General features: G+C 36.3%; 1 protein-coding gene across 4 annotated transcripts in view; it reads right to left on the bottom strand.

The window, feature by feature from the left end:
* Nucleotides 1–27,367, bottom strand: part of WDR11 (WD repeat domain 11) — a 65,810-nt gene that overhangs the window by 22,221 nt on the left and 16,222 nt on the right. Inside the window, exons 5-16 of one of the 4 annotated variants that reach the window (XM_024216975.2) lie at nt 26,664–26,850; nt 22,726–22,891; nt 19,709–19,823; nt 18,297–18,492; nt 16,913–17,016; nt 15,604–15,783; nt 14,121–14,205; nt 7,630–7,736; nt 5,623–5,698; nt 3,473–3,581; nt 3,077–3,201; nt 2,408–2,555 (exon numbers count right to left, since the gene is read on the bottom strand). In XM_024216975.2, the coding sequence (XP_024072743.2) occupies nt 2,408–2,555; nt 3,077–3,201; nt 3,473–3,581; nt 5,623–5,698; nt 7,630–7,736; nt 14,121–14,205; nt 15,604–15,783; nt 16,913–17,016; nt 18,297–18,492; nt 19,709–19,823; nt 22,726–22,891; nt 26,664–26,850 (1,598 nt within the window). The remainder of the gene's footprint in view (nt 1–2,407; nt 2,556–3,076; nt 3,202–3,472; nt 3,582–5,622; nt 5,699–7,629; nt 7,737–14,120; nt 14,206–15,603; nt 15,784–16,912; nt 17,017–18,296; nt 18,493–19,708; nt 19,824–22,725; nt 22,892–26,663; nt 26,851–27,367) is intronic. The other 3 variants (XM_024216976.2, XM_024216977.2, XM_024216978.2) reach the window with 3 other exon arrangements.

The following is a 27,367-nucleotide window of genomic DNA, read 5'->3' as shown; positions in this document are numbered from 1 at the left end:
GTTCAATCCTTGAGGTGGCCACTTAGGGATCTGGGGCAAAAATCAGTACTTGGTCCTGCTAGTGAAGGCAGGGGGCTGGACTCAATGACCTTTCGGGGTCCCTTCCAGTTCTATGAGATAGCTATATCTCCATATATTTTTTATTATTATTTAAGAAAAAAAATTAAGACTTGGCTATTGAACTGTAGGATATTATTCTGTACTCCTTACTAAGGCAAATTTGCATTCACTTCAGTAATAGGCCCTTAAGTAAGTAGAACTGCACATGCTATTAGCAAAAAGAGCAACCGAACAGAACATCTGCAGCTTAAAATATCTTAAGAATGAAAATAAAAATAAATGGAAATTCACTGCCACTACAGATCTCTGATTCAAATACATAACTATGACTAGTAACAACATTTTGTACTTAGGCATGCCACTATAAGCTAAATTCAATCAAGTCTTGCTTCAAGGTACAAGTTATAGCTCAAACATTTCCCCTATCCTAAATCCCATCACATGCATTTAACATGCAGCACTGCACAATTGTTTAGCAGCATGTGATAGTGTTTTGGGCAAAAGGTAAGCTTCACTTTCTTGTGAAGGAATAGTTACTGGCCACTACCAGAGGCACACTACCAGAACTGATCGACGAGTAATCTGATCTAGTGTTGCAAATCTTGTATTCCAGGGCTATGACTGATGTACCGGTCCCCACTGAAAATGAGAAAACAGACTTAGACCCCAATCCCACAAACACTTACACAGGTGCTTAAATTTGTACATATGTGAATAGTTCCGCTGAGCAAAATAGGGCTGTTAATACAGGTAAAGTTATTCATATGTGTGTTTGCAGAAACAAGCCTAACTATGTTCATATTAAATGTAATTAACCATTTAGTGAAACGTTAAGGATGAATGGTTAAATCACAAGTCACACAGTGCACAAACTAAGGCTCCGACAGAAATATCAACCTGTTCATTTTGAACATCTTGTATATTTACCGGCATGCATCTTATGACAAATAACACATTTAAACAGAAAAACAGGAATACTACATGTCTAAGTTAACTTTGCTGTTGGAATATAGAATCATAGTCAGGAAGTGTAAAAATTAACTATGCAGCCTTTAATGTTGCATAATTTTTTTTTAACCTTTATTTTCCTTGTGATTTTTAAAAGTAATAGAAAGATTTCTCATGCTTAAGAGTCAACATTTCAAAGTTGACACATCATCACCCAGGTCAGGTCAGGAGAAAGTGTGCAATTATATCACAAAATGGGCAGGGCTTCATTAGGCTCAATTTAAAAAAATCCAGATGACCAAAGATGCCCAACACCCCCTACATACATCCCACTCTATCCAAAAAACACAAATGTTCCCAGAAATACTTTATAAATACAAACTATTTTAAAAGTGTCTCCACCCCAAACGAAGCAAAGGCGCTAGTGCTCACTGAGGACCATGGTTACACCACATTTGAAATTTAATTTCAGCTGTTTTTGTTGTCTTGCCTGAAAGAATATACCCCCATTTCCCCACAAAACAGTGGGATAAAGTATCTGCAAAATCAAAATACGTTAATTGGGGAAACTATGGAAATAGTTTTGCTAGGTATAGTAGTTGCTACCAGATGCCTACTATATGATCAACTTGGTTAATGCCTGGTCTCAACATACATAGGTGAAACTACTGTTTTCTTAAACCGAATATGATAGTGTATAACTGTACAGAAGTCTGAGATAAAGACAAAGACACAAAAAACATTCTACAGCTAGCATAAATGGTGTCTTTTCCTTTTTTCAAATGCTGTACACCGCTACCTCAATATAACACGACCCGATATAACACAAATTCGGATATAACGCGGTAAAGCAGTGCTCCGGGGGGGTGGGGCTGCGCACTCTGGTGGATCAAAGCAAGTTCGATATAACGCGGTTTCACCTATAATGCGGTAAGATTTTTTGGCTCCCGAGTACAGCGTTCTATCAAGGTAGAGGTGTATTTACTATTTCCATAAGGATTAAGACACCTTTAACATCTGCATACAGCTTCCCTCATTTATATATTATTATGCAAAATAGAGACACAACGAACAAAAATCCTCCATTGTTCTTTCCAAGTAAATATAGTGATCACACATATAACAAACTAATGTGCTCTTGTAAATAAGAGCACTGTTTGAATATTTACATAAAATTATATATTCCTACAAAATTTTAAGTGTCCTTTTTTTAAAAACAGTCATTTTAGTTTATGTTTTACAGCTTATATTTTTGGTTTCATGTTTCCAATTATTGATTTCTGGTAACTATTTGCCATTAAAATGCATATCTATATTAAGATTAATGGCATGCTATTTTCTGCAGCAGTAGCTATGAAAACAAATTACAGCATTGATGAGACAAAAATATTGAACTCACATCAGGTGGAATTCTTGCACTGTCTTTTACCGAATTTCCCTCCACTGTGAGATGATAAACCTGCCCATCGGTATCTGTAAACACAAAGTGCTCTCTGGCAGAAATGTTCTGACTCAGCTCAGATTTACTTTCGGCCTCCTGTAATAAGCTTCAAGAGAAAGATAATTAGACAAAGGTGGCCTTTTCCCCCCTTGAAATGGATATAAGAGGTCATGACCCCAATCAACAAATACATAAAAATAGATAGTAGATCGGAAGTGAGTGTTTCCCCTGAGAACGGTCTGCGTAAGTCCTGAAATAACAAATTGGTTTATACACTTATGACAGTGCATGAGTGGCAAATTAAAATTTTACTTCAAGGAGTAGGCCACTAAAGGATGCTGTTAAAGTCTGTTGAGATAACTTTTCTTGCTCAGCAGTCAAATCAAGGGACGATGTTCAAGTGCTAGACTCTGGCCCATTCTTTGGCTCCTTTGTGCTGTTCAAATGGCACAAAGGAGCCTGCAAAGTTGCTTTAACAGGACAGCTGAGGGTACCTCCATCATGGAACAGCATCTGGATGGCATGTACCAAACAGCACTATTAACGAGCGACAATCTTGAGTAAGAAAACTCGTCTGAAGAATAACTGATGCATTACCATATCATATGAGACAGTGATGGGCAATACCTGATCACAGAAGATTCTACACTGCTAAGTTCTGTATCAGACACGACCGTCTGTCGGGCCATGGCTTCACGGGCTGCAAGCTGTTTCTTTCTCAAGCTCTTCAAATTATGAGTAGGTGACCATTCCTGTGAGAAATTTTAATTAGGAAAATGGAAAATATGTCCCTTTTACTTCCTAGTTTTATTGATTAATAATGATGATGCCCACTACAGATTTACTTTTAGGAAAAAAACCCCAAACCCTATGTTTTAATAGGCTATTTTGTGAGAGAAGAGTAGGGGAGACAGGTCAGACTGTGTTTGTAGACTAGAGAAATTTAAAAAAAATTATTTCAAGATATACAAATTTAACAATCATTTACATTTCAAATGAGAATCAACAGATTGGATTCCTTACCAAAGCAGTCACGGTAGGGAAGTTTTTTGACATTTCTCTAAGAAGAGTACACGTCCTGACATCCCAGAGTTCCAGAGGCTTGTCTTTAAATACTACAGCTAAATACTGCCTGAAATAAATGAGACCTTTACTACATTCCAGTTGTTTATTAAATATTTTATTTTATACCTTTTCTTACTGGCATCATGGTGGTGGTGGTCTGAGTCTGTGTGGTGGTGTTTTTTGTTTGGTTGGTTTGTTTTAAGTAGAGGGCGAAGAGACACTGAACAAATTTCGTCTGGCAGCGATCTTGCAAAAGGTTTTGTGGAACTGGACTGCTGCACCCATTCAGAATCCCCCTGACTTTCCTCATGGGAACAAACATCTAGAGTTCATTGCAGAATTAGGAACTAAATGATCCAAAACTTCTGGTCACTATCATAGTTTAGTAGTGCATGGTACGTGTGGAATTACTTTTGAAAACTGTTGCAAAAATTGATACGTAAACTCTTATTACCATATTTCCTGATATATATACATCCATAAGCCACAATTAATAAAAAAAAACATTGTTATCCTAAGGTTCCTGACAGATATGGAGACTAACGAGAAGAAGAAAATTTGAATTAAAATGTGAATTTGTTAAACTTGATGCTGTTGCAACAATCTCTTACCCAGCCAATTTAGGATCTATACTACACAGTAAATATTGTGTTTTTTTAGATTTAAATGAAAAACTTTTCATTTCTAAATCTGTCTGCTAAAGAAGCAAAGCAAAGAAGAGCTGATAGTAGTATATACTGATTTGACAAACACTCATTTACCTGAGATAAATGTTTAGCAGACTCTCATTGTACAAATATTAATACAAGAAAACATAACTGTTTACAGATTAGCTATTTCAATGGGCTGTTAAAAAATACTTATTCTGCTATTCTGATTTTGTTTTAGCATAATAAAATGAGGATAATCTGATCTCAAGATTGCCTAGCTATAGAATTTATGCTCTCTCCCTCTATTGAAGATAATATCCTGCTGAGAACAAGGCTAGATTGTAAGCTCTCCATATTTGAATGCTTATTATTGTATAACGAAAGTTGTCTGCTATATTAAACAAAAAACTACAATAAAACCTTTTATAGAATTATATTGAATCCAATATTGTTTAAATTATATTTACAAAGAAACAAAAAATCAGAAGACTTCACACCATAGTCCTGTAGTGAATGGATATGGAATCCTCTTACTACTAATTCATTTGCCACTTTTGCCTTCCAAAATGTTATTCTTAAGGAATTTCCTGCCTTCATCCTGTGGAGAATTACTACCCTGCAGTCTCTAGTCCAGGATCTTTGCCTTCCCATAAGGACATGTGCAAGTGCAGAGAACCCCTTCTAGAGTTAACTCCCTGTTTTCCGGGCAGTTTTCTGTCACACCACAGTTTGCAATGGACTTTTGCAAAGTAACTTTTTATGACTTGGATACAAACTGTTTCCTTGTTTTTTCACATTGTACGTTTTAAAAGTAAAATTCACACTTTAATATTGTGTAAGCTATCAACTCTACCTTCTCTCTAAAACTGAAGGCAAAATAGCCTCTTTCCTAACCCATCTTAATCTCTTGCCAATCAAACTGTTCCTTTCTTGTTCTCACCTAATAATCGTCTCTCTCTTCAGACTGAACCTACTCATTTGTAACTGTGGTGGCAATTGCACTAACTGTGTTAAGTGCTGTGCAAAACACAGGAAGACATTGATGTGCAATCCTGACCTTCTGATTTTATTTAAAGTTTAGATTCTAAAAAGACCTTGAAACTCATGGAGAAACCCAAACCCTGCAAAAAATTTCATAACAACCATTCTCTAGTGGCCCTGGACATCAAAATACAACTATTAGACTAACATTCTCCTTAATTATTCTAGCCACCCTGTGGGATTTTGAAGTTTGTGAAAACGTCCATTACATAAACATTCACATTTTAATAAAAGCCTATAGTAACAAACATATGTAAAAATAGATTATTTCTTTGATTATGATTAATTTGTATATTCTTTTCCACCTTCTCCTTGTGCAGAGTCTTTCCTCAATACCAATTTACTTCTGTCTGTTACAAGTATCTCCTGAAAATTCAATACTAGATAACACAAGCTTTACAAGGCTAATCTACTTACTTCAAATGAGACACCTTTATCATTTCAATGGCTGGTTCATCATTGCCTCGTTCCCCACGAAATGCAATGCTCCTGCCTAGAATACAGAAGTTATATGGGGGGAAAAAAGAGGGAATAAAAAATAGTAACCCCACAAAAGTAAAACCCCTGTAATTGACCTGTCACATCCCCGCTTCTCTGCTCACACAGTTATTCAACTTCTATTTGCTTTCTAGACACTAAAACATAATATGGTCTCTATTGCCTGAGAAAATACCCCATAACAATCTCACTTCCGAAGTGGAACTACTGAAATTAATGCATGATTGGCATTACACAAATACTGACATCTAAGCGAGTTATTTGAGTTGTGGCTCATAGACAATATTTCATATCTACTTATTGACTGCTCCAGAAGGAAACCTTGAATGGATTTCAATTTTCATACCAGAAACATATTCTGCCCTCATATTTTTTTAACTCCTTTTGAATATAAGAAATGTATAAGTATTTCTCAAATGAAGTATTAACTCATGCTGCACTCAGTGAATCACTGCATTCCTGTACTTGTAACTTGTAACTTTCAAAATGGAAGTGATCACTGCTGAATACCAATAATGAAACTTACTGTCCTTTCTCAGTGAAGCTTTATATTACCTATACAACTGTTACGTGTCATAAAGGTGTTTTAAACAAAAGTGGCCCAGCCAACTCACAGTGCCATACCTGCAGGGCCAGATGAGGAGGCATGGGATATGTGGGGGGGGGGAAGGGGGGGAAAGGGGAGGGGAGGGCAGGGCATGGGATGGACAGAGCGGGGCACATGGGGCTGCTGCGGATCACACGGACTGGGGTTCAGAAGGGCTAGTGTGGGGGACATATTGGGGCAGAGGCACAGGAGCTCGTGTGACAACATTGAGCCAGGGCCTAAATGGGAGTGGAGGTGCAGGGTCACATGGAGACAAGGGGAGTGGGGGTGCAGGGACACACAGGGGCAGATGTGCCCGACTGAATGGGAAAGGCTAGGGGTCAGCCAGGGTCTGCATGGGGGAGGTTCCCCAACTCTCTAACAATCCCTCACCCTGAAATAAACACCTGTTCCATACTTCTCCTACCCACACCCATCAACCCTCCAGGTTCATTCCCAGGCTCCTGCCCAGCAATTGCTTCCCTCTCTATCAGCTCCTCTCTTACACCTGACTCCCCCAACCCTTTGCACTGAGGGGTGTGGAAAATATGTTTCTGTATTGTAGTTTAAATGAATTATTACTCAAAGTTCCATATTAATATGCCTAGTAAAGAATCTGTCAAAAAACAGAATTCCTGAATCTTTTTTGTTGTCTGTATTGTTACAGACATACTTGCTGACAGGTATTTTTAAATAAATTTCCAAAATAATTAACACAATATAATCATGCTGGTTTCATTTTGACAAATAAAATGTTGAATTTTAAAATATTGCGCACAGAATTTTTAATTATTTGGCACAAAATTCCCCCAAGAGTACTTTTCCTATGGCTGCAGACTTCCTGCTTAGTTAAAATAGCCCAGCATGGATGGAGTATATGAAGTCAGCAGTGAATCATCAGCACTAGAGCAAAAAGTCTGCCTGTGTGGAAAATTAAAGTTTGTTTTCTTCATAACTGAGAAAATACCTTCAGGGTCTCTTAACAGTCATTATTTATATACTAAAGGTATAATGGCAACTTTAGCAAAAGGCACAACTGGGCTAAACTTTTTCAACTCTACATGCAGACTCTTTTTCTAGCGCTTACAGTACTACTGATAAAATAGTAAATTGGGAAGTCCATAACAGCTACTCTAAGCACTTACCCCTATGGTTGGACAAGGAAGAACAGAATCAGCTCAAATCCTTTTAGTTATGTTATTTCTGCCATGACAACAGGATGAAGCATAATTTATTTTGTCACTGAAGTCAGATACGAATCTGGGTATGGCCCAACAAGCAGCTCTGTCACAGCCACTTTCCCAAGCGTAATCTACACAGATGTCACAAGAGACACTAACCTGTTGGAAGATCAACCAGCTGCAGTTCATTCCTTACCAATCCCAAATTGTTGGGCGTTGATGTGGCAAAGGAAAGAAAACCAGTCAAGCTTGTCCACTCAATGCCTCTGTCATCAGAATAGAATACATGGAGCAGATTAGCAGAAATTTTTGAGAGCCTAGAAAATGTTCTAGATTAGTGCAGAATTACTCTATAGCTTATTCTACACTTCGAAACAAATACATAGCTAATTTTCTATATTTTATAGAATCATTTTCTTTATTTAAACAAAATGTGAAAAGCAGGATACATGTGCATTTACATGTATGATAAAAATAAGAAAGATGTAGTTATCAAGTGATATTAATGCAAGATCTTTATTTTCAAACTACATTAGACACAATTTTCTTGACACAGTCTCTTGTTGGGTCAAGAAGAAGTTTTGATTGAGGAACAGTAGGAAAGTTTTGCCCAAAATCTCAGGGACAGACATAGCTTACAGGGAGCAGAACATGTTCACCACAGTGTAGAAGTGGGCCATAAATGTAGGCCATATGAAACCCAGAGGTTTGATATGAGAGCACCCTGTTCGACCTGGCACACAGAGTTGTGGGGTAAACAGATCAGTCCAGAGCAGCCAGGGTGCATTTGCATGCTTCTAAGCAGCCAGGAATTAGTAGAGGTGGTAATGAGAAGACACATTCCCTTCCTATCAACATCAAGGACAAAGAGGGAGGAGAGCGTGAATAACCAAACAGATTTGAAAAATGCCCCATACAACAGGTACCTGATGACCTGACATTATACGACAATGAAACTCCAGTCTCACGTAAACATGCAACATTTTATGTTTGTATATCAGCAGTTAGTATATTATAGGGAATATCCTGAAATGGCTGGGAGATGGATTAGGTGGCCCAACAAATCTTTGTCGTTGCCAGATTCTATTCTATGATTTAATTTAATTGTATTATTTCTGCAAAGTTGTTGTACATTATAGAAACACCACAGAGTAATTATAATTCATTATTATTCCCAGTAGCCATTTTCAGTCCTCTTTAGAAGAACAGAAGCATGTTCTAGATTTTTAGTCATCAGCTCAGACTTATCAAATAAGGATTAGTTATACTGCTGTTCCCTTTGATGCCATTTGTCCATCTGTTCATGTTAATAATGATCTATTGCATCCCAGGACACCCAGATTAACTAAGAATTTCCCTCCCATTATAAATGCTTGCACTGCTGAAGCAATATAATTATTTGTTATTGTCATATGCATATATTAACCAATCTGGAAGAAACTAATAATTCATTGCACTAATTAAGACAACTGTTCTAGTTTTAATACAGCAAATCAGTAATGACTTCTCTTTTTCCTTTCTACAAAACTTTGTCATAAAACTACTATCCATTTATCGGATGCAATTAAGAGTTACACTAAGCTGGTTTTGTAGACGACATCTATTTGTTAAAATGTAAGGTTCATGAATTTTATATACATAGCACTTTTTAGAAGCTATTTTACCATTAAAGTCCGTAGCTCTGATCAATGCGCACATTTCAGGGAAATGAAGATTTTGATTAAGAACTTATAACTCCATTACAGTTTTAAAATCCTTAGGTGGATAACAAACTGAATCTAGCCAGGGAAGGAATCTCGTCACTCTACAATAGACTTATGGAAGAAAGCACAGAAAATTAACTATGACAAAGAGGAAAAAAAGGCAAAATTAATGTGATTTTCAACCCCAAATTTGTATTCTTTCCACTCACTTTGATTTCAATTCAAAAGTACTTTAGTTGTATTTAAAGAAAAACCAGTTTGCGCATTTAAGGTGCCAAAATGTAAGAATCTCAGTAATGGTAACAAAATATTTTGAGGAAGGTTAATAAAGAGAAGCTGAAATGGTGCTGAATTTGATATGTCCCAGACAACACTTTCAGCAGAACTGTGTCCAGTACCTTGTATATAGACAAGACATCTTCCTGCCTTTTTTCACAGGTATTTGACCATTCTGAGAGAGAATGGACCCAATGTGTTTTTTTTAAATGGGTATCTAAAATTAAGTTATCAATTTTGCATCAGAACATAATTAAAGCATTTAATCAATTTTATCTTTATATCGTTTAAAAATAAATTCTTCACTAAAATTCAACATTTATGAGTTCAGAATTAGTATTGTTACCCAGAGTAATAAAATGCTAATGCATTAACTCAAAATTTATTATAGTATATCATATATTACACATAAGTGAGTCGTTGGAAAGGATGGCTCTTGCTCTTCTAAATTCAAATATGGCAAAGTGAAAGCTCCACATTGGTACTTGAAATCAATACATAATATGCCAATTCTGGTCATTGGGAGCATAACTGTCCAACATGAAACTAGCAGTTTGACATTGTCCAACAGCAGCTCAGCAAAATATTTCTAGAAATCGGCGGACAAGCTGTTGGAAATTAAAATGTTCAAGTAGAAATATATAATTTTCATAACTGTGACAGAATTCTCCCTTCTGAAAGGTATCAAACACCTGAATAGAATACTAGTTAGGCTTCAATGCCATCAGGAACCAGGGAAGAACACAGTATGTTTTCTATGCACCACTGCTTGCCAATTTTCATGCAATGTAAGCTAGGTGTAGAGAGAGGAGTAAAATACCATCCTCAAAGAGCCACTGCTTCTCAAATGACAAGCAGACCATTACTATACAAGTTGTTTGCCCACACCAATATAAGCTGCCCTCCAGTTTATTCTCTAAACCAACATTAAAAACCCAGTATACAATAGTGTCATGTTTGAGGAAGCAGTATCACCTTTTTGCTTCGTCTGACTGAGGAAGGTTTTCACAGGCTGCAAGTCTTCACATTTCTTTCCTATGGCATGCTCACATAAAAACCCCCTCAGAAAATAGTTTCCCACATAGCTTATTGTCATTGCTGGTATGCCGTTTTTTCCCTTTGTTCCTTGCCACATGGCAGGGAGCACAGTATTATGTGCAAATTCCTGGTAGATAGATAGATTTGAATTTAAACTCACGTGCGTCCTTAAAGTACACCAGAATGAGTAGTGAAACAGAGCACATTTTGAAAAACTGGAGATGATTTCAGTACAGCTTTAAAAACACTCTCCAGCATGAGCCAAGAGTCACTCAGGCCACAAAGACTTTTTTGCATTATTTAGATCCTCAGGATTTCCTCATAGTTTGCTGAGTCACTGCAGATATAAATATCCTAATGTTTTGGGCACATTTATGTAAAACTTTCTGAAGCAGTTGTAAGAAAACGCAGTTGGAACAGCAATGCAGGATTCAACCTCCAGGCCCATCATGATTTCATGTATCTGTTAACCATGCATTTTGTCTACAAAAGTAAAAGAACCACTTTTGCCAGATCCCCATGTATAACACACTTCATCCATTGCATCAATAATGTTCTCAAAACCACCATGATAGATCTCTAGTAGGTACATTTGTCTCAGTGTAAGGAAATTTTCTGGCAATTGGTGCACATTTGTGAAACAGCTCTCTAAAGGAGCAATCAGCCTACATTAGACTCACTCTTAAACCATGGTTCTAGAGAATTCAGATTCTCTCTATCAATCTTTTCACTTGAGAGAGAACTGAGAGTAAAAGGAATCTGGAATGAACCAGTTTCATTAAACAATGGGGCCCAAATGGCAGTCAAGACCTCAATGCATTCGTAATATGAATAATAAATTATTGTTCAATACAGATGAGTTTAATTACATGCCTTGAATAAAATACACTCAGAGATTTTAGCTAGCAGTCTTTCCACAAAAAACATATATATTTGCAAAATTAAAACCCCAAGGTTATTTACATGCATATCTTCTACAAGAACACTTCTGTTCTCCACAGAATTTAATCATTATTATTTGTATTGCAGTAGCACCTAGAGACCAGAGATGGGATGAGGCCCCCATTGTGTTAGCACAGTACAGACGTAAAAGAAAGACCCCAAAATGCTCCGACTTTAATTCAGCTATTGTTCTAGAGGGCACTGTGAGCTTAGTTGTCACTTAGCTGCATGCTAATATGCTATCTATTATAAGTGGAGTGCATGAGATGTATTTCTCTAAATTGTATATTTTCAGTTAAAATAAAAAAATCAGAAACCTTTACCTATATTTTAGAGATGAAGTAAGAGTTCATACTAAAGGAAAATTTGCTGTATTTCAGGCATTTTAATTAACTGCAAAGATTAATGTGAAATATCCTACATTGCTTAATCATTCCCTTGAAGTTGTTAGAATTGGATAGAAAACATCTCCTAGATTATTAAGAATTAAATCAAGAGATTGAAGCTAGTCTCTTAGAGCTCTGCCTACACAATAAATGATGCCTATCACCATTAAGTAACATTTATGATAGTTTTAGTTCAGTTCAAAAACATACTGAGCAAAAAGCAGTCAACAGAAAAATATGTTATGTTATCAAACTTCTAAAATGGGTACAAGAAGTTTGCGGAGTTAAAAGCCCTTGCCAGTGATCATTTAAGTCTCCATAAAATTAAAACAATTTAAATCAAAATAAAATACACATTGATGTAATATATAAAAAAGAATTCTAAAAAAAAAAAAAAAAGTGTAATTCCCCTGCCATCCATCTCCATATCTTCAGTAGTCCAATGTGGATTCATGGTTTCTTTATCTTTTACATTAAATTTTCCCAATTAGGCGTCTCTCATTATGTTGTTTACTTTAATCGTATTTATAAATATATTTTCAGAAGATGCAATATTAATCATACCTATGTCTGAATCTTTTATAACTATAACAGAAGCACTTCCAATTTTCTAAAGCTTCTACTAACCCTTTTAAGAATATTTTTGTAGTTCCACATTTTATTGAAGTGTCATTCAAACAAATACAGCTAAAGTTCAAGTGGTAGTATAAAATTTCATATTAGATGGATAAATTGATTTTTTTCTATTTATGATACAAAAGCACTAAGGAGTAAGAAAACCCCAGCACTAGTATCAATTATTAATGGAAGAAAAGATGAAAATAACTTTTCTGAAAGTTATGCTTTCAACATGCATACAAAATTGTATAATACTTTGGTTTAGCTTTAATGAGAAGCCTTTTAAAATGTTTTTTAAAACCATATCTGTGATATGTTAGCAATGTTTTTTAATTTGAAATGCTATAATCCCGTTAATGAAAAATAAAAAAGCATGATTCAGTAACCTCTTGGGTTGCATAACAAAATATAAAATGAGAATAATTTCAAAACCAGATAATAGTAGGAAAAGAAGAAAAATCAAATGAAGATTAAAACAGATATGATGTCCCTGTAATGTCTATTAATCACACCACAAGTTCATTGGTGGAAGAGCCAAGGCAGGGTTATTGAATAGCAGCTAGTATTCATTCTGTTACTCATATTTTTCTAATGTGTTTGTACAATGCAGGGGCCAATCCTGATTAGGGCCTCTGCGCACTACTGCAATCTAAATCAGTGGTTTTCAATCTGGGGTCCGTAGACTAAGATTTCCCAATGGGTCCGCAACTCCATTTGAAAAATTTTAGGGGTTCTCAAATGTGATCTAAATAATCCATAGTAATAATAAATCTTTTATTCCATCCACTAGTATGGATCCTGAATTTGGTATTCAGAAACATCTCCCTGATTATGTTCTCAAATTGAAGTGCGGGAGGTCTTGGTTGGATATTAGGAAAAACTATTTCACTAGGAGGGTGGTGAAGCACTGGAATGGGTTACCCAGGGAGGTGGTGGAATCTCCATCCTTAGAGGTTTTTAAGGCCCGGCTTGACAAAACCCTGGCTGGAATGATTTAGTTGGGGTTGGGTCCTGCTTAGAGCAGGGGGTTGGACTAGATGACCTCCGGAGGTCTCTTCCAACTCTAATCTTCTATGATTCTATGATACTCTTCTCCATGTGCCATATAAATATATGGCACTATATATCTATAAATAAATGATGTTAGCTCTTTAGATTTATGTATTCTCCTTATTAAAAATATCTAAATATTACATGCGTTGTGTCTTACAATTTTTTAAGATCAACTGCTTTTAATTCAGTTTGTACTAAAATTCTATCATCAGCAGTGTCAGCTTAATATGAATGAAAAAAACAAACAAAATAAACCTTAACAAATGGAGTGGAATTCGTGCCAATGAGAAAAGGAACATGAATAGTAAGAGCCATAGAAATCAGACATTGTAATAAAGTTTATCATGTTAGAAAGAATTCTCTGTCCTCCAATGTTCTAGAGAATATGCAAACAGCTAACGTTCATCCTAGATCAACAGGCACATTAGTTACCAATTCAGATATTTATAGTTCAATGCAATTTCCAATCTAATTTTCACAAAGAGGTATTGGTTTTGCAGAGCAAAGATACTAGGGCAGAAAATTCAACAGGGTAATTTTCTTGTGTGTCAAAATGACTGCATTGCTTATGGAATACTAAATACTATAATTCTCATCCCCCCAAACGATTAGCAAGAATTAAAAACAAACTCACTTGACTTCGCAGGAATGGATGCTTAACTCCTTGTGTAAAAGTCCACTGGTAAGATTATACACTAAGACTGAGCCATTGCTTGTACCTATAGAAAGTCATTTGTATTTTATAAAAAAATATATATGCAGAGCAGCTTTTGAAGTAATTTTTAAAAATGAAAACACAAGAGTCACAGCTACTCCAAATGATTTAATCTATAAATAATTCACATTTCCAGCACGAAGTGGGCACTTTGATTTCTAAGGGGTTAAAGTTTAAATCCTACTTCAAAGATTGTAAGGTTCAGTTTATGCCAGGAAACAATCATATGATGTTGATAATTTGCATTTTAATCGTAATAAAGCTTTAACTTTTTTAAATCTCAAAAAGTCTATTGTCATTAAATAATTATGGACGACATCATTTGCAATAGTACTGACTGACTAAAACAGGATTTATTAGGAGGAGGATTTACAAATTCCCAGAGTGAAATCCTGTGTACGAGAACTGGAATGTGTAAATGGCCCCCAAAACGCCCAGTTGTGGCCACAGGAGGATTCCCCAGCACAGACATTGTGATAGACAACTATAAGATGCCTTCTGAAGGTCCCTTTGCAATCCCTGGTAAAGGGAGTAGAATGGGGATGTTGGGGGCTAGACTCCAGCATGCCATGTTGCAGAGATTCCAGACAGTGCTGAAGCCCATAGGGCAGTCCGGGGAGGTTGCTGTAATTTAGCCAGGCTCCAAGGGCTTTCTAAAGTGAGGTGAGTCACTTCAGCCCCAGGAGAAGTCAAGAATCAGGGTCCAGTCTTGCAAACATTACAGTATGTCTCAGGCCCCAATCCTGCAACTGTCTCCACTGAGGCAGATGCCTGAGCCTGGCTAGAATCCCAGTGAAGTCACTGGTGCTAAGCACTAGCACCGGGGGTCTTGCCAACATGGAGCTAGTTGCAGGATCAGAGTCTAAATAGCAAGGGTTTGTAAGATCAGGCCCTCGATGCCAATCACAGTAGTATCAAGATGCTTTAGGTCAGAATCAAATATGGCAAGGAAAAATTAATGCACGGTTAAAATTAATCACGTGGTTAAAATTAAGTATATGCTTAGTTACTCAGTTGAATCGGGGCCTTAAGGCATGTATTAAGATTATTAATTCATTTTGGGCAAGTGGCATAGAGAAGTGAATTTCTAGGAGGGTTTGGAATGAGGAGCAATCACTGCCTTACAGAACAGGTTTTGGTAAAGTATTCCATGAACATGGAAGACAGAAATACCAACAAAATACCTGTTTCTAAGCACAAGGCAGCCAAAACCACCTACATTTACAAGCTGCACCACATATGCCCAAAGCTGCTGGCAGCAAAACTACGCAAAAAATATTTCTAATGAAAGTTACTAAAATGGCCACTGCTTTGGACTGGATACACAGTATTAAAAATAGACTGAAATTATCCTTGGTTTTGTACAACCTTCATATATAAGTACAACATTCAGAGTACTTACCAACAGCTAAGAGAGGCTGATACTGTTTTATGTTTTTTGTGGTTAGAGGTGGACACATACGGATAGCAAATGGAGGTGAAGGAAGTCCTGAGAGAAGCCCCGTCAGCAGGAATTTGAGGTGCACTTCTTGAAAGAAAGAATTTTTTAACTGTTCTTCACCAGTAACTGCACCTTGTCCTGCTTTATATTAAAAAAAATGAAGCTTCTGTAAGCATTGCATTTTAATCTGACAGTAGATACATACTTACCAGCTGCAAGGCCTTATAAAATAAGGCAATTAATTACCAATAAATCTATGCAGTAGTAACTTTTATTTAAAGAGGCATTCAACATTGTTGCAATAGATACAGGCAGAACTATCTTCAGGAGACTTACATTTCAGCTGATAATTTCTTAAGTCTCAAAATCCTTGCCTCCACCTGCCCCCATTTTTATCTTTAGGAATACAAATATGTACATTTTGTAGATTCTGATTTATTTCCATAAACTCAGAAGTGGCTTCATTTTTGTCTTTTACAGTTCAAAGGTGTTTTGTAGTCCATTTGGAGGGAAAAAGAAGGGACAATTCTGGAAAGTTAATATTGTATAAACTCCACTTCTAGACATTAAGTGCACTTGCACAGCAGCTATATTAAAGATAGAAGAAAAATAGAGCCTGATTCTCTGTTGCCTTATGCTTGGCACAGCCATTTACACCAATGCAAAGCAGCTGTAAGAAAGGTACCAAATCAGAATGGCACTGGTGTAAATGACTACACAATGTGCAGGTAATGGAGAATCAGGTCCTAAGTGTCCCTCCTTAATGCTCCAAATCATGCCAAGTTATCGAAAAGAAGGGTTTTTTGAACAGTGGTCTGCTGAGGGTGAAAATTCATTCAAGTGCAGTATATCTTTACACCATGTCGGGAATAGGTAAGCATAGGCCACATCTCACAGTCAGGGTCTCTCTGCATTGGATTTGAATAGGCTAGTGCAGAAAAGACCCTTACACAAATGCAGTGAACCCAAATTCTCACACAGGTGGTTCATAGGAACTGTTACCATTATTCCCATATTTACAGAGGTTGTCCCAACATTTATTTTCCCAACATTACATTTTAAAGAGGAACAAACACAAGATATATTGTCTTCATGTCATAGAAATATTAATTGAATATTTTCTTTAAAAAACAGAAATGCTGTTCAGGTTTGCAACATTACAACTCAAACTCTGAATCTAGCTTCAGTACTTACATATAATCCATAAACCATAAGATTTTCTCTTTAGTTTTAAAAGTCTAGCTGTAAAATTATTATTTGTAACTCTTACCTATCATGTTATCCAATGAAAGATCTGGAAGTTTATTTTGGAATGATCCTACAGGAATTCCACAGAAAGCAACAGGTGAATACAAAGGTGATGCACTTGAACTGCTTTAAAGGAAGAAAAAATAAGTTGTGAATGTAAAATGGCATGGCTGCTTGCTTGATGCACTCGGTTCTGTTTTTTCCTGAACTGTTCTTTCCAATGTCACTTAACCCCCCTGCTACTTATTATCTGCAACATTATTTTGGTGAGTTTCCATATACAATCTCACCAATATAAGGCAATTATCAAGAGATACATGCTAACTCAAAGCAATTCTCATCTTCCCTATACACATTTTCTAAGCAATCCTTTTTGCTTCGCATTTGTGACAAGTTACCCCAATGTAGTTCTTGTTCTGAACTGACAACCAAAATTGTATACGTGTATTTTTTCTTTACTATTCCTATTTTAACACCAAGTTAATCAGTGCAGTAGCCACAGACCTCATACCTAGAAAAAGTATTAATATACAGTTTAGAACATTGTAGCAACATTATTTTAGAACGTGGTTACATCAGAACATTCCCTGTCCCAACCCCTTTTTAACTGACTCAATACTCAAATGCCTTATAGTAATGGATCGAATTCAGCAAAGTAGATAAACAGGGGTGTAAAAATCACCCTCCCTAAGCCATCTAAGGACTTGTCTATGCAAACATTTAGTTTGCAACAAGCTGGAGCTTGAATCTACCACTAGCCCAAGTAGATTAATAAACCAGACCTAAGGAGGGCTGTTGTTACTGGACTTTTAAATGCCTCTTTTTTGAGTTTAATGAGGAACCAAGAAGGGAAACTATGGTGAGGGGTGCTTGTAGGGCTGTCCCCAGGCCATGAGGGGGGTCCCGGGAGGAGGACGTTCACTGACACCTACTAAAAAGTATTCTAATTTCCAAACTATTTTGGCAGTCCATCAATCAAATCAAAACACATCCAATCAAAACACATAGGTCTTTTCTTCAGGAGAATGGTTTTGTCTGAAGAAAGCTGAATGATCACGCTCAGGGTAGGAAGGAAGGATAAAACTGAAGGAAAATTTTCCTTGAAAAAAAATGTTAATGTTGGTCTCTACTGTATTTTTGGATACCTTCCCATTTGCAAGACAATTTTTTTTTTTTTTTTTAAAGTAAAAGGGAGGAGGGAATAAAATCCCTTCCCCCAAAACACAAATGAAATCTAAAGCCCTTTAGTTAATTATAACTATTTTAATCCTCCTACTGCACATAAATTTGCTGTATTTTCAAGAAGCATGACTCACACTGTTACCTTTATGGTATCACATAATGTGATTAAGTGCTTTGTGTAAATACAATTGAACACCAATGTAACGGAAACATAATAAAATTACCTGTTACGTAAATTTCTCCCAGAAATGGTAGACTTCAGTTCCCATATCATTACCCTACCATCACTGACTATGAGAGCAGCAGAGTTCTCATTCACTGGGCAGCATACCATACTGAACGGGCGAACCGTCTTTGTTACCCTGATTGCATCAGACTGACTTCGTAAGTCATAAATCAGCTCCTGAACTGGATCTGGATCTGTAATATCAATGTACCAAGTATAAGATACATAACATTCAGACCCAAAAACAGGATACTATTCTTGGAGGGTAATATGGTTAAGTGGGAAGAACAATTTACTTTTTTGTTAAGATTCATAGAATGTTCATAGGAAAACAAGTTTTTATGAAAGAAAATGAGAAATTAAACACATTTTCACTTTTAACATATACAACGGGTGGTCTTAAGTTCTACTGTGGGTATCCTTTTACCTTGAAAATAGGTAATTCCATTAAATGTTTTCAAATGTTATAAACATGACTTCTATATTTCCAAAACTTCTCTTCAAAATAAGTGAAAGAAAGGTGTCCTCTAGATTAGTAAGCAGATAGTGAAATAAGATCTCCAAAATATGCTAACTCAAAAGCCAATTTGCCTTGAGACATCCTCTTCTCTGCCTAATCTAAAATACATTTCTGACATGCTTGTAAAATTGGAACAAGGGAACGTGATGCCTATAGCAGCTCACTAAAAATACACAAACCACAAAAGCCTATTGAAAGACCTTATCAGAACCACCACTTATTCCCAGCGGATTTTAAAATGTATAGGGTTAAGCATGTATATAGAGTTAGATTATGTCCTTTATTCCCTGTTTAATTTAATTAAAACATTTAACTGAGTAATATTCTGTTACACAACCAATGATAGAAGTTTAGTAACTTAGATCTGGAATTACAGTACTATATTAGTTGACCCCAATTTACACTGAACTGTAATAAACTCTTCAGAGCAAATTGTTTCCAAAAACTTGTGTACACACATAATAATGTATTTAGAAACATAAGCATCTTTTGCTTTGTCCAAAGACACGATAGAACAAATTAAATACCATTTATTAGGATTTTCCCACAGGTTTGATTATTAAGATGATTCATAATTTAATAAGATTATTTATTCAGCAATTAAAGGATTTTCAGGATATTCAGGCTCTTATCTTGCATTAAAAGCCTAGGGAAATTAGAATTAAGTTGGAGAAAACAGTGGAAATTCAATTAATTTAGTGAAGAAAAAGACAAGAAAACTCATGACCAACCATCACAAAAAAGAGGCAAACACAATTTATTTTAAGACCAGGTTTTAATGTTTTGCAGAAAAAGTGTGTGCATTTGAAAAAAATAAATTAAAATTTAGGCCAGAGGAGCTGATTCTGACATCATACTCAGTTTTGATCATTTGTTGGCACCAAACTCACCTGGATCCTCATTTGGGGTACCAGTTATACTAATGTTAGATCTGCGAACTCTTAAAGTTATACAACCATTCTCGTGTAGGCAAAACAAAGCATCACGCTGAAAGCATGGAATTACCTATATAAACAGATGTCAAAAAGCATTGAATTAAACACAAGATTACATAGTGTGCAATTTATGTTAATATGCATCAGAAGGTGCATGCTCATTTATATTGAAGGAGTTACTAAAGAATATACCACTAAAGAACTACTTAAACCAATGTATCTAGTTATATTATCTGTAAAAAAGCATTGTAATGGAGATTTCAGTTCCCTGTGCAAAAAGCCCAGGAATTCATTTGAGCAAACTCAGTGGCAGTCTTTAGTTTTAAAAAAATGGGTATCACATATTAACAATGAGATTTTCAGCATAGGTTTTCTTTTAAACCATGTTATAAAATTATTCAGCATAGGAACTTTATTTTTAGAGCTATCTGAATAGTTATATTATAAAAATATTTGTGAATAAAGCCTCAGTTCCTTGTAATTCGGGATTACATATTATTCATGAGTAGTCAGACAACTGCTGGGTATTCACAGAAATGTCTGCAATGCCTAAGAATTTCAAGAGTTTAAGCACCAGGAACTATCATCCAAATGGAGTAATTGGAATGCCTTTTAATATAAATTTAGCAGTTGAAAATAAGGAGTCATCATGTGAACAATCAGCTCTGCTTAGACCACAGTTTGAGAACCTCTCTTTTATAGCATCATCAATATCTTTGGAACGAAACTGGGAAAATCAATTAATGGTTCAAATGATACTGGTACAGGTGAAATCAGTCGGCTTATGAGGAACTTGATGTTTTCCTTTTTTGGGGGATGGGAGGAGGCCATTCTTTCCACATGTAAATACACAATTGCACTCACATTTGTTGTAGCTGTGATATTTTGCTCTACTTTTTCTCTAGTCCCAGGAATTCATGATTCCATAAGAACAAACAGATTTCGATAAGACCATAGACTTGATTTAGCTACCTAATCAAGCAAAGCCAGATGCTCAGAAAAGTGCAAGTCATCTTGTGTGTAAAAAGCTAAACACACAGAAAATGAAATTTCCTTTCTCCACAGAATTGTTTCCACGCTGGTAGCTTTTATACCACCACAAAAAGGCTGGATTTGCAGTAGGCCTCTGTGAGCTTAATTAAACAATGCCTGCTGCATCAGGGGCTAGCTTTTCCCCTATCTAGTTTATTTCTTTTCACCGTCTGTTACTCATCAAAAGAAACTGTCAGTGGGTGAGGAACTTATGGATGCCACATTGCTTCTAACGGCCATGCACTTCTCCCACTCTTGCCCAACTAGCCTGCCCAACTAGGCTCCCCACCCTTCACCAGGAAGCACTTAAAAATTCATTTAAAAATGGAACTTGCAAATATTTTCACACTGACATGAGTTTAGAATGAATATAATTCACAGTTTTCAATCTTTTCATTTTTTCCCCGCCCACACAAATATAAACTATTTGGAAAATGCAACTATTATGTTGAATGATTACACCCTCCTGCATGAATATCTCAACAGCATGTCAGTATTCCAAATGGAATCTTGATCAGACAAACTAAATGACTCACAAAAAATAGGAAAGATTAATCTGGAGATAGTTTATGAAAATAAGCCAGTTTACCTTGCCTAAAGCTACTGACCTAGGCCCTGCTCCAAGTTACACTGGTGTAAGCGAGAACAAAACTTAACCATTGCAATTGAGATACCATAACTTCATGATTTTTCAGAATCATTTGTTAGAAATATAAACAAAATCAGTTTCCACACTTATCTCCAGCAACCAAGCTACATCATATTAAAAGAAAAAATTGAGTAGGGCATGCAGGAGAATGAAACAGACACAGAGATAGATTTTAAATTGGCAGACTGCAACTTTATTAATTTTAACGGGGAGAGGTACCTCAGTCTGTGAAGACATGTTCTCCCCTCCTTCCTAAAGCTACCTTCATCTCCCAGCTTGCTTATTCATGTATACATTTGGGAGTTGATTTCTTTCAGCCTCTCATCTGTACTGGCCACAGGTTGTGATGAAGTTACCAACTTCACTTATTAAACGTACAGCTTTTAAATACCTTTCCTTATTAGCCTCTAACCAGGTCTCCAGGATGCTATGGGAAAGTAAACTCCCCCAGACACTACATGAATCTTCCCCTGAGGGGAAAAATTCCTTCTTGATTCCAAAACTGGTGATCTGGTCAGATGCACAGATTCTTGGAAATGCAGTTCAAATTATACCTCCATTTTTCCAATAGGGACAGCACAGTAGTAATCATGCTAGAATGGCTTATGCAGGCATGCCAGTGAAGCTTTATATACAGCAAGGAGATGGGAGGGATGGGAGAGCTAATCATCTCTCTCTCTTCCAAGGACCAATGCATGGCAGGGGGAGGCAGAGGCACCTCTTCTCTACCCCTGCCCAGGAAAAATCTTTACTTGCAATGGGGTTGGAAGTGGAAGAGAAAGGCTGTGGAGTACTCAAGTCTATCCCCTGCCAATCTGATCAACAACTGTTCTTGCTGAGATGGAGGGGGCAATTTTGTGATCATACCATGGTTGAACAAACCATTCCATGTGTCATGGGACCCTAGTTCTAAATTCAAGATTCCTTTATAGATGTAAAAGTAGCTTTTTCTCATAGCACATAGTAAAATAATTCACATGCATACAGTGTATGCAGTACAGAATATATGGTAGCTCAGTAGTATTTCTCAGATATTAGAGCACATTAAGAACCTTTGCTCTTCACACTGTAAATTAAAGTTTTCCTTGGGTTTTATAGACTAAAAACCCAGGCCTAAACATCTCTTTGCTGACAGCCACACAGCAAACATAACTTTAGAAAGAAAGAATCATATATTTGATATTTATAAAAATCAATAAATGTTTGTAAATAGAATTCAGTAAGGACTGGTTTTAATCGCAAAGAATGTTAAATGAAATAAGCATAGGCAGAAACAAACTGGATATGTTACCTGTAGAAAAGGTATGCCTGTTCTTTCAATAGCTATTACACCTACTGTCTGGTTCACTTCAAGGTCAAGAATCAAAATTTCTCTGGGATAGAGTAATAACATGTAGTTTCTTTTGGAAGGTAGATATGACAACTGAAGACACTCATTCAGTGTTACAGATTCAGCACTGAAATACACCAAATACATATCTATTAAGCAGTTTTTACATAGTTCAGTAAGCAGGAGCAGCTTTAAAGAGGTTTTGATATTAGCATATTTCAAACTCATAATACAATTAATAGCTGCATGGCAATACTTTGCATGCAGCCACAAAGGCCAATTTCCAAGGACTGCCCACTTCAACAGCTAAGATAGTTATAGATACCCCATTTGATCCATCACAATTCAAAATACACCTCTGGAAATTAAAATCAAACTGAAAAGCCTTGGAAAATGAATAAGTTTATGATGCTAGGGAAATAAATGTAATGTAATGGCTTCACATTTCAAGAGAAAGGCAGTCCAACTGTGAATAGTGTTAGCAGTTGAAGCATCTATTGGTATTCATGAGAAATCAGCCTCACTCATGGGGCTCATTGCAATTTGCATATCGCTGTGCATAATTTTTTATTTTGTCATTAACTAAAACTAGCCTCACAGCCAGAAAGTATGTTAAACTTGAAAGAAAGAAGTTGAGAATGCACAAACACTATTAACAGTCAAATGCAATGTATCTAAACAAGAGAGAGGCTGTGAAACAAAGGACATTCTTGAGAATATACATTAAATCTAATTAGTCTGTAAGTTTGTCATAGAGTCGTGAAGGGCATCTGTATCACATGTAAACTCTTCATACTATTGAAAGCTCTGAGCAATTTAGCATCTATCTCCCAGCTCACTTCTTTTTGCTCTCCCTTTCTTACTTGTTTTGCCCAACCCACACAACTAACCCCCCCTTCATAACTAAAGGACAACTAAAACAAATCCAAACCAACCATCGCTGTATCACTTGCTTTCATTCCCTTTGACTATTTATACTGTTTTGGGGTGAAGGTAACTAGCAAACATGTGAAGTTTAAGAATGCATTCAGAAGAACAGAGAAAAAAATTCCACCTTTGTTAATGTATTGTTACTATACCTATGTGTGTATATCTACAGATAGATAGATATACACACACGTTGCAGCAGCACACTCGCTCTCCTTGACATTTTTTTTAAGTCAAGTATTCTATCTGATGCAGCACAAGCAGATCATGATAGAATAATATAAAAAGACAATGTCACACACTAACTTAAAAGTATAAAGATCACAGTTACTTAAATGATTACAAAATGAGATGCCATTAAGTCTTCTGTTCTATTTGCAATTTAAACAGCTTATTAAAATGAAGTCCAAATTTTTAATCTGCACTAAAATTTGGCGTTAAGCGCTGATTGACAATACAGTCTGATTAGTTTGTTCACACAATCACTGCCAGATTGGAAGGTATTTTTAATATGTAAAAAAGTACAAAAAAGAAAAAAAATCACAACATATAAAAATGGAAGTTGGCTGATTTCTAGAATAACTTAAAATGCAGCAATTTTAGCTTTTAAAATACTGAAGTTTAACTTACAGGTTTAAATTCTGATTTTATTTATGTTATTTATTTATAAATCGTCTATCGTTAATTGCAAGATGCAGGATAAAAAGAAATTAAGAGTTACTCTTAAACACAAAATTAATGTCTCTCTTTACTGCTGCTATTATTTAGGGATTTCTGATTTTCCTCTATTACTTGACCTCCCAACCCCATATTCCATGGGAAATTATATCAGGCCCTTCTCAGCCTTCATTATTAAAGGAAGGCTTTTCCAAAAAAGTGGGGGTTGGTTTGAACAGAGTCAGACTTGGACTTATGCTAATCTCCTTTAATAAATTGTACAACTGTCATAGATTACCCACTGAGCACACTATGCCATCTACCCCGCCATAATATGCTTGACACAGAGATTCTAAGGTTCTATCCACACTATGGTGGCATGTAGAATACAGACACTGCATGCCCGCCCTAGCCTGAGTATAAAGAGCAGTGTGGATGGTGAGACATTGCTTAGGTGACACACCATGTGCTGTGCACAGCTCCCTACACACCCAAGCAGTGCCTGTCCCATCTACACCGCTATTCCTAGCAGTGTAGTATCCTGCTGCTGGAGCCTTTCCCAGCCTCAATGAAAGACTCCAGAAGCAAGGAAAGGTTCCAGATGGGGGAAAGCTTTTCATCGCCACATGTAGCTACTCACTGCAATTTGGACGCAGCCAGCTTTTCACTGCGGCATGTAGCTACATGTACTCTATACGCCAGTGACTGTGTAGACAATGACTCTGGGTGGAATTGGAGAGGTAATCTCTGATAGTCTTTACAGATTTCAAGAGTAATCTTTAAGGTTTTACAGACTGGGACTAGATCCTCAAATCAAATAGGGAGAATGGGTATGATATGCTTGCCACGTTTTTTCTTACTCAGAAAGCAGGTGAGTCAATGTGGCTTTAACTTGGAAAGTTGCACCTCACATCAAGTTGGAGGTAACAGAAGCATTAAAGAGGACTAGGTACAGTCTCCTGGCAAACTGGAGACAGGAAAAGGTATGAATAATTGGTATTTTCTTAAATGCGTTATACTTCAGTCTTAGAATGAGTACAATGCAATCCTAATCAGAGTTTACAACCCAAAATTAAGAAATACCCATAACTACGTACACATCATCTTCCAAAGTTTGAAGAAATACATTTAAAAACGGAGACTACCTCATTTCTGAATATATTGACAATAACAAACTAAAAACTATTAGATATTTGAAAAATAATCATGCATTATGTGCACCCTCTGAGCAAGTTCCTTGAAGGAATGCAGATAAAGCCAGGCAGTTGTACTTATTAGGGTTGGCAGATCACTAATAAAGTGCAATCTGTTTACTATGTGGTAAATTCTGATAATGATTTAAGTAATTTTTGCTCAAATGCTGAAACAAAGTGCAATTTATTAAGAAAAAGTTATTCTAAAAATGGCATTGCGGTTCAGTATTCATTGTCTCAATGTTTTCTCTATCATTTTGCTCATTTGTTCACTTTAGAAATAAAAAGATTTGTTCCTATCTACCAGGCTTACAAACTCAGCTGAGATCTGAAAGTCAAGCCGTGTTCTTTTCTGTTTCTTCAACATCACTATTCATCAGAATGCAGACCTTTACCTACACCATTTGATGCCACTGAAGACAATAGATTTCTACAGTTGTAAATTAGGACAAAATTGGGCCCTTCAGTTGGGATGTATTTAACAATTCAGCTGATGATGCAGGAGAAGGAATAAAACCCAACTCCATCTTTCAGGACTATTGGCTCTGTAAGGATAGGGTCGGAGTTAGCAAAATTTATTTGTCCATAATGTAAGCACGTGACGCCAAAAACACACAGAGAGCAGATTTGTTGAATGGGAAAGTGCTCTTTGTTCACAAACTTTTTAGAATGTATCTATTGCTTAAGAATTCCCTCTCTTCTCTTCAACAAACATCAGAAGTAATTACTAAAAAGGGGTTCAATTAAACCTTATCCAGGGAATAAAAATTAAAAGGAAACAGATGCATGCAGGATTAATAAAAGTAGATGCCTGACATCAGGTTCTTCACGTTTCATAATCATAGGGCCAGATGCCCTTTAATTTCACTGTTACAGTGGAGAAGAAGATTAGAGATGCTAGGACATGGAGAAAAAATTAATTCTGCAACTTCCCTTTATTTCCCTGTCCCTCAAAGATTTTTTAGCAAATATTATATCATAATCAATCCAACTAGTATTTACAGGATTTATAATATGACTATATATATATAGATAGATAGATAGATAGATATAGATACACACACACACACAAACACACAGAGAAAAAGTTCTGTGAGGACAGGAGAAACACTTGCAACTTACCTTGGTTTTTCGTTAGTGATTAAAATTTTGACTTTATCAAGGGCCTTTTTGGCCCCTGTAGCAGCAACCAGCTTGTTATGTGAAGGACTAGAATGTGGACTGGAGATATAAACTTTTTTTCCCGAGCTGGCAGGAGCCTTGGAAGGAGAGAAGTCTGAGATGAACACTATGCCCTCACTGGTGAGCACTGTACCAAGAAAAACATTTTTTTATTATAGCAAACTATTATGTGCAATTTTATTATGGTGTTTTATTTTTAATGTAGCTTTTGGGCGGAAAAATGATAATAGTTTTAATGATATTGAACAGGCTGGGAAATTCATAATTCTAGCTAACAGGAATCTTCTAGTGAAAGAGCAGGAAATGGTCCATTACAATTCATTAGAGGCCACAAAACTCAGTTTTTCAAAATTAAGTCTGTATATTACAAAATACTGTACAGATTATTGGCAGAAAGTTCTTGTTTGTCCTTTCACATTAATTCCATACACTGATTTTCAGTCATCAACTATTCCTCATTAAGTTTTACAATGCAAAAGGAAAGCAGGGTTACCCACAAGAATAAGTCCCATTGCCATTCTCACGCAATTATAACATTTACATGATTGCATAACCCAATTCAACCTTAACTGTGAAGCCATGATGGACATCTCCATAATTTGATATTATGTATGTATACATATATACACCCAAAAGCTCCTTCC

This window comes from Terrapene carolina, unplaced genomic scaffold (assembly GCF_002925995.2).
Source record: "Terrapene carolina triunguis isolate 2854851 unplaced genomic scaffold, T_m_triunguis-2.0 Scaffold95, whole genome shotgun sequence".
In the NCBI taxonomy this organism is placed as follows: Eukaryota; Metazoa; Chordata; order Testudines; family Emydidae; genus Terrapene; species Terrapene triunguis.
The sequence above is the reverse complement of the archived record's forward strand: the minus strand, read 5'-3'. Positions and strand labels throughout refer to the sequence as shown.